Genomic DNA, 14,554 nt, shown 5'->3' with positions numbered 1-14,554 from the left:
AATGACACTCTGTAATATGTGATTTTTTTTTATTATGTCCAGACAGTAAAACCTTATCATTTAAAGAGGGTGTACGTTTTTTTTTTTTTTTTTTACCATGGTTATAAGTGTAAAATACTCTACAATAACTGAATAATTCAGTCTCTCAAAATGTGCTACATGTACCGTCAACTGGAAAGGCTATTTAAACTTTCAGCACATGTCAAGAAAGAAATAAAACACAGTGAGCTTAAAATTGAGTCATCTGATTCTAAGATTAACAGAAACATGTCAGATTACTTCACCACATACATCATTTATTTAAAAAAAAGTGTACAGAAAACAAAACCAGTGTTAAAATGGCAGATCTGAAACCAAAGCCCTAAAAAAAAACCATGAAAAGGCTGAGAATTGATTGTAGCTGAAACATAATATTATCTTCAAAGTTTTCAATACTCGATGTAAATCATGTATAGAGTTCAAAGTCCAGTCTCTTGGAGCTGTAGAACTGCGATCCCTCCTGGTCCACCCTCCTACAGTAAACACCACTGCTGAAATAGCCTTCATCCACCCAGTCCTGGAAAGACACCAGAAACAAAGAAAAGATAAGATACTTCAAATTTCAAAGCTGAATGTCATTAGTGTTTTTAAAATTCCTTAAACCTAAAAGCTCTTAACTCTATGAGGTTCATTATTACATTGCTCTAGATCCACAACAAACACCTTTACAATTAGGATAATGTACAGTATAAGATGCTATAATCTATTCATTAATTTTCTGCCTCTTATCAGCCGAGACACCCTGACCTCTTCTTCTCAGCCACCTGCTCCAGCACTTCTAGGGGGGAAACCCTCCCAAACAGTCAACCTCACCCTATCTCAGCCCCCTTCCAAAAAGGCTAATTTCTGCTACTTCTATCTGTGATGTCATTTTTTCAATGACTACCCAAAACCATAGCTGAGATTAGGAGCATAGACTGACCAGAGAATCGACACCTTCACACTCTGTCTTCAACACAATCGATCAGTACAGTGTCTGCATTACTGCAGATGCTGCAACAGTCTGAGATACTTCGAGCAGCAACACCTCCCCAACACGGAATGGACACTCCACCCATTCCCAGTTGGAAACCCAGGCCTCAGATTTAGAGGATGAAAAGATTTTTGGTCTAAAAAGATTCGATTACCGTTATCGATGGCCAGAGAGGGAACCATTTCCCTTCTGATTATTTTAAACAGTCACCTACAAACACTTAACAGAAGTCCTGTTATTCAATTTCAAGTAGTTTTAGGAGAGTACCTGCATCTGCTGGCTTGTGAAAGGGCCGTAGACTTCTGAATTATCCTTATTTTCCCACTTGTACTCCCACATCACTTCATCGCTCACTGGATGGAAGGCAAAATGGGATTAAACCAAAAATACAGTCTTTGAAAATTAAAGCAGATAAAATAACTAAATTACCTCTATTATTGTCATCTTTGTCCTCAGCTGTTTCACCATGCTTCTCATCAAACTTGTCAGCAAACATGTCAAGCTCATCTCCTTCCTCCTCCTTACCCCCCACCGCTGGCCGCTTGCTAGTCATGCTCTTTAACATGTAGGCCAGTTTTTCGTAGGTTTGCTGATAGATTTCAAACATCCCGGATCCAACCAGTCGGTCAGCTAGCGCTGTGAGCCGATCAAGCTTTTCTTTATCCCCTTTGGTCTCCTCTGTGGATTTTTCTTCTTCCCTCAGCTTTCCCTTCTTCCGTCCTCCAAGGCCTCCTAACCGACGGAGCGCTGTAGCGACTGTTTCTCCAGGCTGCAGTAGTTCGATGACAGCTTCAGTGAGCTGGTGCTGTGTGAAGGATGCCAGTGGGTCCTCTGGAGGCTCTGCCTCTTCCTCCTCCTCCTCTTCTTCTTGGTCTGCTTGCTGTTCTTCTCTCTGTTTTTCTTCCTCTGCCTCGTCCTCATCACCTGCTCTGCGTGTCCTTTTGGCTCCAAGACCTTTCTTCTTTTTTTTGAAAGGCTGCTCTCTTATTCTCACCTGAAGAAAGAAGAGACTTTTATTACTGAACACTGTTTAAAATATGAAGCACCTGTCACCAAAATGAGATTACAAACTCGTGAAATACAAAGACACCAACACTCAAAAGCAGATTTCGGGCTGAAAAAAGCAGACAAAAAAATAAAAACAGTGAGAGAAAGAATAAACAGTGGTGTAATACAAAGGAACTCAATTACCCAGTCAATGTTATCAAGCCAGTTGTCTCTAATCTGTTGCTCCTTTTTGATGAAATAGTTTCCCTCTGAGTCAAAGTGTCCTTCTTGCATCTCCTCTTCCAGGTTGAAAGGAGTAATAGAAACTCCCTCATCAAAGTCAATGGTTGCTCCCTCTTGACCTGAAAACACAGTTGGCATAGTCGTATTAACCAACTACTCACAAATGATGCTTACGGGTTTTTTCCTGGATTAAAGCAGGTCTTTGGCAAAGCAGTATGTATGTGTTGCTATATTTGCATTTTGTTATTTATGACCATTTATTTCACTTGTGATTTTCCATTGGCTGTGACTAAAAACCCACTGGGGTGCTGCCAAAATTCGCTCTATGTAGGAAAACCCCTGACTGAGCCAAAACAACATCTTTCACTTGCATAGGACAGAAATCAGAGAATTCAGCACCCCCTCTCGCTAAAATGGGTTTGATTTCTTTAAAGTGGGATTAGGTAGGGACACATAATTAAGCAAACTTTAATCTTGATCAGGACTTTGGATTCCCACAATTAAATGAGTATAATCCTGTGATATTTAGAATACATGCTCCAACAGTTAAAACCTTGACTACCTAACCACATGTGTGAATGTACCACACAAACTGAAATTACCTAGATGCAGTCTGGATGACTAAAACTGTGTTAAAAGACAGATATACAGGGTGGGCCATTTATATGGATACACCGTAATAACATGTGAATGGTTGGTGATATTAAAGTCCTGCTTGTGGCACATTAGTATATGTGAGGGGGCAAACTCCTCAAGATGGGTGGTGACCATGGTGGCCATTTAGAAGTCGGCCATCTTGGATACAACTTTTGTTTTTTCAATAGGAAGAGGGCCATGTGACACATCAAACTTATTGGTAATGTCACAAGAAAAACAATGGTGTGCTTGGTTTCAACGTAACTTTATTCTTTCATGAGTTATTTACAAGTTTCTGACCACTTATAAAATGTGTTCAATGTGCTGCCCATTGTGTTGGATTGTCAATGCAACCCTCTTCTCCCACTCTTCACACACTGATAGCAACACCGCAGGAGAAATGCCAGCACAGGCATCCAGTATCCGTAGTTTCAGGTGCTGCACATCTCGTATCTTCACACCATAGACAATTGCCTTCAGATGACCCCAAAGATAAAAGTCTAAGGGGGTCAGATCGGGAGACCTTGGGGGCCATTCAACTGGCCCACGACGACCAATCCACTTTCCAGGAAACTGTTCATCTAGGAATGCTCGGACCTGGCACCCATAATGTGGTGGTGCACCATCTTGCTGGAAAAACTCAGGGAACGTGCCAGCTTCAGTGCATAAAGAGGGAAACACATCATCATGTAGCAATTTCAAATATCCAGTGGCCTTGAGGTTTCCATTGATGAAGAATGGACCCACTATCGTTGTACCCCATATACCACACCAAACCATCACTTTTGTTGTTCCAACAGTCTTGGAGGGATCCATCCAATGTGGGTTAGTGTCAGACCAATAGCGGTGGTTTTGTTTGTTAACTTCACCATTCACATAAAAGTTTGCCTCATCACTGAACAAAATCTTCTGCGTGAACTGAGGGTCCTGTTCCAATTTTTGTTTTGCCCATTCTGCAAATTCTGTGCGCCGATCTGGGTCATCCTCGTTGAGATGCTGCAGTAGCTGGAGTTTGTAAGGGTGCCATTTGTGAGTAGCTAATATCCGCCGAAGGGATGTTCGACTAATGCCACTCTCCAGTGACATGCGGCGAGTGCTACGCTGTGGGCTCTTGCTGAATGAAGCTAGGACAGCCACTGATGTTTCTTCATTAGTGACAGTTTTCTTGCGTCCACATTTTGGCAAATCCAACACTGAACCAGTTTCACGAAACTTAGCAAGCAGTTTGCTAACTGTAGCATGGGAGATGGGTGGTCTCGTAGGGTGTCTTGCATTGAAATCTGCTGCAATGACCCGGTTACTGCGTTCACCAGATATCAACACAATTTCGATCCGCTCCTCACGTGTTAACCTCTTCGACATGTCAATGGCTGTGAACAAAGAGAAACTTGTAAATAACTCATGAAAGAATAAAGTTACGTTGAAACCAAGCACACCATTGTTTTTCTTGTGACATTACCAATAAGTTTGATGTGTCACATGGCCCTCTTCCTATTGAAAAAACAAAAGTTGTATCCAAGATGGCCGACTTCTAAATGGCCACCATGGTCACCACCCATCTTGAGGAGTTTGCCCCCTCACATATACTAATGTGCCACAAACAGGACTTTAATATCACCAACCATTCCCATGTTATTACGCTGTATCCATATAAATGGCCCACCCTGTACATGCTCCAACAGTTAAAACCTTGACTACCTAACCACATGTGTGAATGTACCACACAAACTGAAATTACCTAGATGTAGTGTGGATGACTAAAACTGTGTTAAAAGACAGATATACAACAAAAATAAACTGTTTGGCACTGTAGAATTGCATTTGCACTGCATTTCGTTGCCCTGTACCTGTGCATGTGCAATGACAATAAAGTTGAATTCTATTCTATTCTAGAAGGTGTCCCGCTTGTCCCTCAGAGTGACTCATCATTTGGTGTTTCGAAATGCTTTGGGTTTAGCAACTAATGTTAACAAAGTAGAAGTTATATGCAAAGTGCTGTGTGTCTGCACTTTAAAGCAACACAACTAACTAAAAAGACAGTACGACCAATGCATGAAGGCCAAGTAAAACAAGGCAATGCTCAAGTGAATCCTCCAAAATTTGCTCAGATAACACAAGGGTGTACGATGTGTAACTGTAACTGTTCAGCTGACAAAGACACACTGAAATCACCAGTCAACTAAAACTCATTTGGCCAAAAATTACTGTCAACTTAACAGACCTATGATATGTTATCCCCTTCAGCAATTACTTTTCCAAAGTGGCACTACCTCTACTATACGCAAAACATTCCAGGGGGAAATAAAAGGGATCATAATATCTCATAAAATCCAAATTCTAAGAAATCAAACTGTCCCTTTAAAGAAATAAAGGGACAGTTCTAAATTTGACTCAATGTGGGGGAAATAAACATGTGAAGAGTAAACAGGACCACTTAAGAGTTACAGATACAGCTTAAATAATCAACATACCCTCAACATCATCACTGTCTAAAATATTATATTTGCTGCTGTTTGTGTCCTCTCCTTCGTCCTCTTCATCGCTGTCGAGGGAGTGTTTACCCTTAAACCTGGAGCCTGGTCCGCTGACAGCTTCACAACTCTATTTCGAGAGTAGAAGAAAAATAAAAATAACACAAATATTTCACCAAGTGAATTGAAATGACATAAAAAAAAAGATGTATTGACTACTCCTATTTCATCAATTAGTTCCTGAAAAATAAACAAAACAGACACACACACAGAGTAGTGTGCTTTTAATGGTTTCGTCCAAAGAATAAAAAAGAATAAAAAGGCTCTAACTTTTTATTAAAAGTGCCAAAGCACACGAAAAACTCTCTCAGTTAATGCTGCTTCTGCTGTGGTCAAATTAAATTCTTCGGCCACCAAGTATAGTCTTTACTAGAGTAAAGGTTATTTGCTTATACGATGCATCTGTGTTTTTAGGATGACTATGAACTACAAATGACTGAGGTTTTTAATGTCATCAATTATATTTGCTGTACAATAATTCCATCCTGGGAAAGAACAGCTCAAAAAAAGCGTTAAAAGCCCAAATTTAGCATTCACGCCCTGACTGTATGTAAACATCTGCAGCTTTGCACTTGCTTTGAGCATCTCTGGTACAGATGCTTATGTGGCGTTAAGCTGTCTCTTTAGAACATGTTGCTAACTAGTTTGTTACATCAAAAGCTGAAACACTGCTAAATGACCACACATTTGCGTTTTTCAATACACTAAATACATAATAGATAAACACAGGCCAATATGTTGGCATCAGATTGTTTCACTCTACGAAAGTTAGTGTTAGCACCACCTAACTTTCTATTATTATTGACTATATACACAACTGTATGCATGACACTGACAAATACTTCAGAGCTAAATTTCGGTAACTGACTTATACTGGCGCATTATTGTGCCATTTTAACATTGGAGATATCGAAAGTACGTGTGTGATGCTTGGCTGTAAACAACTAGTAAGAATCTAATTGCACTACAAAATAATTATTGCTAACCTCTGCCACCACAGCAGTCTATACTTTTTAAATAACCGTGTAAAGAAGACGGCATTACCTTTTTATTCGGGACATCGTCTTCGAGGTCAAACTCTCCGTTGCCATCCTCAAATGTTACTTTTCTTTTCGACATGGTGCTACAGGAGGAAAAACAGTGACTCTTTTATTCCCGTGAAGTGGAGGTGAAGGTGAGCTGTGATGTCACTTGAGCAGTTTTATGAAACTTTTAAGGCGCGTAGCCCTGTAACGTTGTAATAATTAGCCCTGAACATGCAACTCAGGTTAGCTCTGTGGCTAACATGTTAGCCAAAAACATGAGCTACAAACCACATGCAAATACTACATCTCAAAACGCCTTTGTAGATGTGAAATAACATTTACTGAGTATAATGTTTGCACGCTATAGGTGAAAAAATGAAAAGGAATCTATTAAAATAATGTTTTGCTGTAAAATGATGTAAAAACTTGCCGAAAATTATTCAAACGACGTTCGTTTTCGACTCAGTTTCTTCTTTTCATGTTTTCACGTTGTCGTTAACAAACAGCGATACGGCGCACTACCGCCACCAGCTGACGAGGAGTATGAATTGGCTTGTATTGTCTTGATGCATGCTCAATCATCCAGGTAAGTAAAAATAGAGATAGGAGAATAGTTAGTGAAAGTCAGTAGGAGCAAGACAGAATACATGTGTGTGAATCAGAGGCGGGTGTAACAGTGAAGCTGCAAATGCTAGAGGTTGTGAAAGTGGATGGGTTCAAATACCTGGGATCAACCATCCAAACTAAAGGACAATGCTCTAAAGAGGTGAAAAAGAGAGTGCAGGCAGGGGAGTGTTGGTGGATACAAGTGTCAGGGCTGATGAGTAACAGAAAAAAAGCAGCAAGAAAGATTTACAAGGTGGTAGTGAGAGATGCCATGATGTGAAGACTGTGGCACTTACAAAAATACAGGAGGCAGCGATGAATATCCAAAGTATATAAGACATCCGAGGCCTTATATACCAAGAAAGGGCTCCTCAGTGTATAAGGCCTTTGATGTCTTTACACGTTGGAGCCTTTTAGATTCTAAATTCTCTGAGGGCCATAAGGATAAAAAGGATAAGTGGATGTCAAAAGCAGACACAAGCAAAGAAACGATGAGCTACATTTTCAGGAGGCCATTTAATGTTTTTCTGCTTTTAGATATATGGATAAATATATACTTTTTCTGAACAAAGTTCAAGATACAAGGGACATTTGCCTCACACATACAATGAGAGACTTGATCTAAACTTAACTGATATTAAGTTTAGATCAAGTGACAGAAAATGCAGAAGTGAGAGGGCTGAGCATCTCACTTCCAGGTAGCACTTCTTGTCAGTAAGGTTGGTTTCAACTGCCGGTGTATGACCCATCAGCTCAAAGCAGACTCAAGCGCAGAGGCGAGAGAATATAATGTTACCAGGGTTTTGTTACCAGGAAGTGGGTCGAGTTATTTATATTTCAACGCTCGTCCTCTTGTTCATGAGGGAGAACCGGTGGTAGTAACCTGAAACTATACATTCAAACATTGTCTGGATCTGGAGGAGAACAATCGGCTTCACGAGCAGGAATGACAGGAATCAAAGAAAATATGTGCGAATGTAATTAAGGTAAAGTCCACGCGAGAGGGCAAACTGACCCCGTGAGCGATTTATCATTGGCAGGGGTGAGTCTGAGTCACCGTTTTCTATTATGTCACTGTTGTTTATAGTTACTAGACAAGAGTGTCGGATTTTGGTAGATACAATTTAGCTGCACAGCTATACACCTGTTTTCACTGTGACTGTAACTTACTTATAGAAAAAGCTCGTAATGGTTGAAATAGCAGTATGAACACAGCAGTACAGCAGTAATAAATTTACTGTGTTGGATCTAGTTTTTACTGCTGTATATGCAAGTATTGCAGTTTTTCAGTTCCTCCGTGACATGACATTGCGAGATTATTTAGCGTGGCTTAAATGGCTTAAAATTCATTCAAATCACATTTAAAAGACATTAAAATCAAAAGCAAAAAGTTAAAGGTACACAAACCAATTAAAGTTAAATAATCTGTACACTTTTAATATTTGCAGACTGTTTCACTAGAAACAGAAGATAAAATCTGCCTTGCTTGGTTTCACTGTAATAGGGAAAACAGAGTAAGCTTGACTCTGACGACCTGAAATATCATTGCTTAATTTTTTCGAATTATTTATTTAGTTTTGAGTCCGTTTTTTGAGTTTTTTCTATTGTTTCAAAATGTTTCATTTTGTGTTGCTACGTTGTGGATGCGGTCGACTCACAGTCATGTAGAAAAATCAAAGCCTTGTGTAAAATCAGGCAGGTCATGTTAATAAATGTAACTAACCTGACACTGACTAAAAATGATGTTAGTTTTATTAGTACACATACTTTTCATAATTTTCATCAAGTATTTTTTCATTTTTATTTGTTTTCTTGAACACCTGCCTTTACTTTTTAACTTTCATGGATGTTTTGTATCATACCAACAAATCCATTTTGCTTTCACACATAAAACAAGTACAGTAATTTAAGGGCCATGCATATTTTGCCGTGTCACTCTTCTGTCATGTGTTCGTTACATCTAGTGCAGATTTTGGTATAAATATCATCCGAATGCATCAGTGCTTTCTCTTTTTCAGGTGTTGTGATGAAGCTTCATGAGAAGATTTTAACCCATTACCTCTCGTGCACATCTCCAGTGGATAAAGAGGGATATCTCAACAAAAAGGTTTGAGATGATATACATCATAAACAATGTGAAATCACTTTTCATGTGCAAATACAATCTTTTGACTTCATTTATCTTAAATGTCCCCGTAGAAAAAACGAAATGACACCTACCACCGGCGGTGGTTTGTCCTGAAGGCAAACTTGCTTTTTTACCAGGAGCGCCCAGCTGACAGACACCTGCTGGGTGTCATTGTGCTGGAAGGGTGTGCTGTTCAGCACTCGGAGACCGATGGACATTTTACCTTCTCCCTGGTGTTTGGGCCTGGACTCAAAACTTACAGATTTGCAGCAATAGATCGCCAGGGTCAAGAGAGTTGGGTGAAAGCTCTCCACTCAGCCAGCCACTGTTACCTCTCCATGGTGGTGAAAGACCTAGCGAGACAGTATGAAGGTGTGTTAGGAGTACTGCCACCTATACATCAAATTCTCATGTGTTTTTTGCTTTCAATCAGCCATTTTTATATGTTTTTAATCTATGGTTTGCCCAGCGCTTAAACAGCTCACTGAGCTTTTAAAAAAAAATAGTCTGGTTTGATTACAGCAAGTTATTTCCCCTAGTCCTGAAATATCACAGCACATAACCTGAATGTAAAATTTAACTGTTGAAATTTTTACACTTTATATATACAAGCAGGGTTCTCTGTTCATATTTTGGTTTCTATTCACAGAAGCTAAGCGGCAGCAAAGCCTGGGTGAGTCCCACCCCTCTGTCAGTGCCCTCAAGCTGCCCACAAACAGCTTCTTATTCACCACAATGCAGAAAACAGCAGTAGTCAGAGAGGGGAGGAGCTTCAGTGCCAGCACCCTTTTACAAGCACCTTCCATACCAGCTAAAGTAGTGGCAAAAAAATCCCCCAAACTCTGGACCAGGAGACATGCTTGTGTCACACCTCTTAATGGACCAGCACCTTTGTATGGGGAGTGGCCTTTGGTGGGATTTGACCTGTTCGAGGATTTTAGCAAACTCCATGATTATTATGGCCAGGAAGTGAAGAAAGTGCGAGAGGACTGGCTGAAAAGTCGTCAAAAAGAAGAGGACCACACTGATCAAGATCTTATTGACCTGGGGTGAAAGAAAAAAGAGTTTAATGTTTCCTTAGGAGGAACTGAGATGGGGTGAGTCATGTGTGTCAAAGAGGAAGCGGGCCTGTTTTAGTATTTTGACATTTTTGGCAGACACCTGACATCTGTCTGATCAACGCCGGTCATTTTTAGATTAGCTTTAAACTCTTTGCAGAAAGTTCAGATTTTCTAGATTCTGTGAAGAAAACACACTGGAATGTAAAGCAGGGTAGATGCTGTTCAAAGGGGCCTTTTATTTTTATATTTTATGGCAATATTTTACACCTGTGATTTTCTTGCTGTGGGACGCCCACCATGATGCAGTGTTAAATAAAAGAGTATTATATGAAATTCACTGTACGATCAAATAAAACATGTCTATTGTTTTTTATGACTTGTAACTGGTTCGTTGGCATGTTGACACACAACTTTGATGCACAAAATACAAATAAAAACATAACTCATAAGAGCCCCTTCTTAAATCTACGCCTGTGATTAACAGTGGTGGTAAGAAAGTCCATGTCCTGAAGGAAGATGAGCTTAAATACCATCCAAAGCAAAAGAAAGGAGAGAGTGCAAGCATGAGTGTCACCGGTGATTTGTGACAGAAGGATGGCAGCAAGAGTGAAAGGGAAGGTTTAGAAGATGGTAGCGAGACCGGCTATCATGTATGGTTTGGAGATGGTTGCACTGACAAAAATACAAGAGGTGACAGAGTTGAGGATGTTAAGCTTTTCATTTGCAGGTTAGAAATCAGTACATCAGAGGGACAGATCAGAAAGTCAGAGCGGCAAGGCTGAGGTGGTTTGGGCATGTGAAGAGCAGGGATTGTGGATACACTGGACAAAGGGTGGAGGAAAGAAGAAAACCACAGAGAAGATTCATGGATGTAGTGAAGGAGGGTTTCTGTGACAGAGGAGGTAGATGAGCCTCTGTGGTGATTTCTAAAAGGAGCAGCCGAAAGAAGAAGAAGCAGTGGATGGATGACTGAGAACCTGCACAGAGAAGAAGCAGTGGATGGATGACTGAGAACCTGCACAGAGAAGAAGAAGCAATGAAGGAACATGAACAGTAGAGGGAGCTGCAGGCACAGTGTGTGACTGACTGATTTATAGAAGCATGCAAGAGACACAAAGAATGCAGCTGGTGTTACATATTTAAGAAAATTTAGTGGCTTTAGTTAAGTTAGTTGCTGCTTACTTTTATCAGCAGCGTCCACAATTCAGCTGTCCTGCAACTTGAAAAACAACAACAGACACCTGAAGTGCTTTTGAAATTCACTGAATGGCGACTGATGTAACACAATCACAGATGGACTCAAATAACCAAATAGAGTAACCTCAGACTGGACGGTGATCAAACACACATTATGACATTACAAACTCTCATGTCTCCCGTGTCACTCCAATTTGCTAAGACCGTCTTCCCCATAGGTCAAGCAGGGAGCTTCTCCACATTCCAGACCCTACATACACACATACCAATCATCCAGAAATGATAGATGGCTTCTCAAGAGCGTGGTGGGATGCGTCACATTACAGCACAGGCACCTGCAATGTACACACACATCTGTATGAAAGCATTCCCTCGCCACAGCGGCGGTTAAACACATTGTGCAGACGGTGAAGTCAGTAAACTGCAGCAGCTGACACATCTGTGAAAAGTTTGAGATGTTACAGCTCGTTTGCATATTTCTTAAGAAGTGCTTGACACTCGTGTCCAACTCGAAGGGCCAGTTTGAAGAAAACCACTTTGATTTATTAGTTTTTTTACCGAAGACCGATTTTAAAGTCATTACTTTTCCCTTTCAAAAAGACAAATCTATGAGGAAGCCATTGAGTTGTTGTTATTATTTTCAGTCACAATCACATAAAGAACACGAATAAAAAACCCAAACGCACACAGTGTTAAAACAACAGGCTAAATGATGTTTAAAGCAGATACAGTGGTCACCATATGCTGATATTAGAAGCAATGCAATCTGTTGTAATACTTTAAAATGTTCCACTGAAGTAAGTTGCAAGATCTAACTTGTTTAAGTAAATCCTAAAGTGTAAAAGCAGTGAATGATTATTGTGGGAGCAGATTATGGAGCCGCTTTTAAAGCTAAAACACAGAGTTTCAGTGTAGTTTAATATGGCGCTGCACGTGTTGGCACTGTCACCTCACAGTAAAAACGTTCCTGGTTTGAATCATTGTTTCTGCGTGGAGTTGCCTGCTTCAGTTTCCTCCCACAGTGCATTTCGTCTCATGTATGAGCGATAAATGAAGTGTACAGAAAAAAATATATACAGGCAAATCTTATCTTATCCACTTCTTCCTCTTAAAAGTAAAAACTGACACCATGTGGTGTGATACATATAACTCCTGCAACGAGATGTTGATGGTCTAGTGAAACAGAGGTCAAAGGTCAACAAGAATACAAAGTAAGTACTGAGACTCAGACCCTGGAATTCCTGCACGTCCAGTGAAAACAAACACCAGCCTAATTCAGATTACTGAGGGACTGGAAACCAGTGAAAAGCAGAGATGTGACTCATCGGTGGCTGGTGGGGAGATAAGTGGAAACACAAACAGTCTCAACCACAGAACAAAAATAAATGTGCCTGATTAATAAAATGAAAACAGATTATCTCTGAAGTAGATTTGGATATAAAACCTGAAAGAGCAAATGAAGGAAAGCATTTTGCTATTTGGGGGGGGGGGTGGCGGCACGTCGACAGACTGTTAGGTTTATTTAGCTATTTTGGTCGCACTCAGCTGTCCCTTTTATGCTCTTCTGGGAATGTCTGCTGCCATCACCCTGCCAAGTAATCCCTTTATATTTAAGGGGGTGGGAGCCTGAGGGGTAGACGGTGTGAGAGGGGGCCAAACAGGTGGGAAAGTGTTCATGACTGTAACCAATCAGAAATCACACACCTCTGTAGTGATGAGAAGGCAGAGCCTCAGACAGAGATTAATGGTGCTTTCAATTGTCTGGCATTTGTCGTACATTTAAGGCTCGCAACACCCCTTCAGAAACAACAAACACACAAAAAATGAGAAAAAAATGACTTACACAAAAGAGCAACTCACACTACACATTGCAAATTAATTGCCATTCTGCTTGTAAAAGGCAGTATTGTAGTTTTCAGGCCTCAAAATTAATCTTATATATGAAGCGACTATCTGCTTCCACAATCAAAATTGTATTTAACTAAGGGACATCATATAAATGTACATGTTTAAAAATTTAATTACTGGTGTGCAAACCTTTTGGCTTATGACTATGATGTCTTTGGTTAGTCGAATAAATAAAACTAAGTTAAATATTGAAAGTTAAGTGAAGTTAAATTATCCCTGCCAGGTATTAAGTATCTAATTAAGCCACACATTATGTAATATCTCATTTTTCTCTAGGATTAAACTTTTATTAATAATTTAAGGACATTTTCTTAAAATTACTTTCAGAACGCAGGAAGTATTCGTACATTGCTCTTTTGCTACTAAATAAATGTTTCAGGCATTTCATGTATCACCCCCTGTATATCTGTGACCTACAATAGCAGAAATTGTTTAATTATTTCAATTACATTATTAATTATTATAAACATAACAATTATGTTGTTTTTTATTATTTTTCATTTGTTCATGTTTCATTGTTGTGGCACTAATCTGCATCCCTAACACGTTTACATTGTTTGCACTAACATTTTAATTATTAAACAATAAGACTGTTGGATAAAAATTTGTTCAAGCTCTTTGTTTACACCTTATCCTTATTAATTTAATTCAGTTTTGGCAATGTTCCATTTCACCATGATGGAATAGGTTTGAAAAGACTGAAAAAGAAAGAGGAAATAAATACATAAAGCTCTTTTTACAAAACAGACCAGTTTGCATTTGCATTAATGCATCCAGAAAGGACGGGGGTAAAATACAAATAGAAATTCTATATAACTAAGTCTGTAAGCATGAATATCCTCAGACACGCTCCCTTTTCTACAGCACGATTCTAAAGTATTTCAGTGTAAGGATTAAGTAAAAAAAAATATTGCTTATATATCTTGCTGTTGCTCGTTTTATTAATGGCTGCATGTTTTTATGTAGTACTACGTATTTGATCCTGCTAAGCAGCTCCTGTCATCATAACTTCCATGGGAAAATCCCAGATTTGACATCAGCATCGTCACTTTGTCACGGCTTAAAAAAAGAAAGCAGCGCTGTGCACATTCAGGGTAAGAGCTGCATCAGTTGCTGAGCATATAGAATGCCTGTCAAACTGTAATATCGCAAATGGACAAACCAAAAATAAAGTCAGAGTGGCCTCTGTGCCTTTCTGCAGGCGGATGGAGTTGGACAGA

The 14,554-nt window shown here is 39.7% G+C and overlaps 2 protein-coding genes across 3 annotated transcripts; one reads left to right on the top strand and one right to left on the bottom strand.

The window, feature by feature from the left end:
- Positions 1 to 12: 12 nt before the first annotated feature.
- cd2bp2 (CD2 (cytoplasmic tail) binding protein 2) lies at positions 13 to 6,972 on the bottom strand. The gene is made up of 7 exons (XM_005921814.2): positions 6,865 to 6,972; positions 6,454 to 6,532; positions 5,350 to 5,479; positions 2,204 to 2,361; positions 1,442 to 2,006; positions 1,280 to 1,365; positions 13 to 556 (listed from the first exon to the last, which is right to left on the bottom strand). Exons 2-7 carry the CDS (start codon positions 6,526 to 6,528, stop codon positions 446 to 448), a joined length of 1,125 nt encoding a protein of 374 aa, XP_005921876.1. The 5' UTR covers positions 6,529 to 6,532; positions 6,865 to 6,972; the 3' UTR covers positions 13 to 445.
- On the top strand, positions 6,940 to 12,190 carry pheta2 (PH domain containing endocytic trafficking adaptor 2). Of its 2 annotated transcripts, none has more exons than XM_005921810.3 (5): positions 6,940 to 7,020; positions 9,059 to 9,147; positions 9,240 to 9,540; positions 9,818 to 11,381; positions 11,438 to 12,190. In XM_005921810.3, the coding sequence occupies exons 1-4, from the start codon at positions 7,005 to 7,007 to the stop codon at positions 10,219 to 10,221; spliced, it is 810 nt and encodes a 269-aa protein (XP_005921872.1). In that variant the 5' UTR covers positions 6,940 to 7,004; the 3' UTR covers positions 10,222 to 11,381; positions 11,438 to 12,190. The 2 variants fall into 2 exon arrangements, with proteins under 2 accessions (XP_005921872.1, XP_005921874.1); XM_005921812.3 differs by lacking the exon at positions 6,940 to 7,020 and adding an exon at positions 7,832 to 8,082 and having other exon boundaries at positions 11,438 to 12,189.
- Positions 12,191 to 14,554: the final 2,364 nt, after the last annotated feature.

This window comes from Haplochromis burtoni, unplaced genomic scaffold, assembly GCF_018398535.1.
Source record: "Haplochromis burtoni strain Fernald_Lab_line unplaced genomic scaffold, NCSU_Asbu1 Contig_52, whole genome shotgun sequence".
Taxonomy (NCBI): domain Eukaryota; kingdom Metazoa; phylum Chordata; class Actinopteri; order Cichliformes; family Cichlidae; genus Haplochromis; species Haplochromis burtoni.
Note: the sequence above shows the minus strand (reverse complement) of the source record. Positions and strands in the feature narration are given on the sequence as shown.

Bases quoted from the DNA above. Each gene is read 5' to 3' on its own strand.
- cd2bp2 (XM_005921814.2), bottom strand. From the start codon at position 6,528: ATGTCGAAAAGAAAAGTAACATTTGAGGATGGCAACGGAGAGTTTGAC. The intron at 5,480-6,453 runs GTAATGCCGTCT...CTCTCGAAATAG, and splicing joins ACGATGTCCCGAATAAAAAG to AGTTGTGAAGCTGTCAGCGG. The intron at 2,362-5,349 runs GTATGTTGATTA...CTGTGTTTTCAG, and splicing joins AGACAGTGATGATGTTGAGG to GTCAAGAGGGAGCAACCATT.
- pheta2 (XM_005921810.3), top strand. The intron at 9,148-9,239 runs GTTTGAGATGAT...ATGTCCCCGTAG, and splicing joins AGGGATATCTCAACAAAAAG to AAAAAACGAAATGACACCTA. The intron at 9,541-9,817 runs GTGTGTTAGGAG...TTCTATTCACAG, and splicing joins CCTAGCGAGACAGTATGAAG to AAGCTAAGCGGCAGCAAAGC.